The sequence below is a fragment of the Colletotrichum abscissum genome (genome assembly GCF_030869225.1).
Source record: "Colletotrichum abscissum strain IMI 504890 chromosome Unknown Scaffold_335.1, whole genome shotgun sequence".
In the NCBI taxonomy this organism is placed as follows: Eukaryota; Fungi; Ascomycota; class Sordariomycetes; order Glomerellales; family Glomerellaceae; genus Colletotrichum; species Colletotrichum abscissum.
The window spans coordinates 1-1,934 of record NW_026850249.1 but is presented as its reverse complement, the minus strand read 5'-3'; the positions used below and the strand labels follow the sequence as shown (position 1 = coordinate 1,934).

Sequence of the window (1,934 nt, the reverse complement as noted above, 5' to 3'; positions counted from 1 at the left end):
CGCTCCACACTTTCGTCGCCTAGTCTGGCCTTGGTCTAGACCCCGCCCGCCAAAAGACAACCGCCGGCCGTTTGCTCCTCTGGAAGCCGCAAATGTGATGTTTTCCGCCAACCCCTGCCACAACGCTCACCAAGCGATTCTCCAAGATGCAAAAATGCTTCTTTCCCCAAAGGCACACAGTGGGGCCTTGATGCCATTGCACGCTGAGCAAACCTGCCTTGTACCAAGTTGCAAACTTGCAGCAGAGAGGATGTCGATGAAAGTTTCAGTAGGGAGGTCTCTTTCCACTTGGAATCGGGAGTTTTCTTGGTGGGCTGGGCTCCCAGCCTCACCCCACCACTGCGATGATGTTGATCGTGTGTTGACGCTGCCATATAGTATTGATCATATGTTGCTTCCTCTTGGCAACACACTTCATCTTTTTGGACTTGACCCACACAGGCTGGGCCCATAGTCGTTCTTACTGTGTACATGCGACAACGATCAGATGTGCGGAAATGAATGCTGTGAAAGCCAGTTATGGATGCTTTGGAGTAGCTCTCAATTACGCGCTGCCACTCGCACTGTCGTTCGCCATCCTGACCCATATTTTCGTTTGCAAACCGGTCGCTATAGCCATGACCAGAGGTTTGTGGAGACCCATCACAGCAGGTTTCGGCTTCTCGAACATTGAGAATGTTTGTGAAAGAGGCAGCGACATGTGCACAAAACTGTATGGCGGTGCCGTTGATAAACTTCCAACGATGCCGGGCAACGGCTTCTGCACTTTATTCCGTCGATGATCATTCCAACGATGCCAGTCCACGGTTTCTGCGTTTCCTATGTGTTCCGTCGAGCGGACATTCTCGACGGTGGCGAAAACGGACTCTACAATTCATTTGATTTCTGTTGATGACCATTCCAACGGTACCGCCGACATGCTGTTCCTCGAGCGATGTGGGTGGCGAAATTCGGACCCTGCAACCTCCTCGTGGTGCCGCCTGGGAACCTGTCCTTTTCAGTGATAGAGCCAGTGCAGAGACGTGACAGCGTAGGATAGTGTATGACGGCGTGCGATAGCGTGTGACAGCGCGTGAGTGCCTGTGATGACGGACGTCACCCGCTGGGTGTTAGGTAGACAGTCAGTCAGGCTCTGGCAGCTTGTCGATTGCTCTCGTAGTTAGAAATAGACGACACTCGCTGTCTTCGATATACGATTGTGCCTTCAAAGCTCCCATGTTCAGTCTCCATCCACAACGATGCTGTCTCATCGTGATGGCCTTTGTCAGAGGTTCTCGTGTGATGGGTGAAACCCCCTTCGAGGCTACTCTCGCATATGTGCAGCCCTATAGCGCCATGAACAGTAAGGAATTTCGGCTGTGAACGACTGAAAGTGCATGTCATCAGTTAGGTAGTGGCTTGTGAGTGTTGCATCAAGCTCGCATCGAGACACTCGCATAGTCACAGTAAAATTTAGATTCACCATGTATCGGACACTAGCTAGATTGGCACAGCCAGCCACCAGGGCGTCGAAAGGGGCTAAGGGTATTGCAATGTTGCCAGAGGCCATACAGCACGGCACGCCAGTTCATTCCTGCCTCCCTCATGGTGCTGGTGGGAACCGGCCGTTTACACCATGCTTGGTGGCTTGACGGACCTACAAGTGGCTTTGAAATGCCTCTGGAAATGTCTTTGAGCGGCCGAAATGGTTCGATCAGGGATTGCAAACGTGGCAGTCGGTACAGTACGAGCCTCTTGAGGTCGGGCGGGCGTTATTCTCAGCGGTGGAAGGTACTAAAAACTCTGAAGCAAATCCAGATGTTGCGAGCCAGAAACTGATTTGGGTCGCAGCTATATCGTGCTCGCATTGCACGGTCGGGCGGTGCGCCCAGAAAGGCAAAACTGGAGCCAGGCGGCGTGGCAATCCGTTGCGGCTGTTGGCTGCTTTTGTAGCT

General features: G+C 52.7%; 1 protein-coding gene across 1 annotated transcript; it reads right to left on the bottom strand.

Annotated features, from left to right (window-relative positions):
- Positions 1-35: 35 nt before the first annotated feature.
- On the bottom strand, positions 36-786 carry CABS01_17102 (uncharacterized protein; the record flags this gene model as incomplete). The annotated part of the gene is made up of 3 exons (XM_060550429.1): positions 36-203; positions 270-370; positions 711-786. The coding sequence occupies 3 exons, from the start codon at positions 784-786 to the stop codon at positions 36-38; spliced, it is 345 nt and encodes a 114-aa protein (XP_060397188.1).
- Positions 787-1,934: the final 1,148 nt, after the last annotated feature.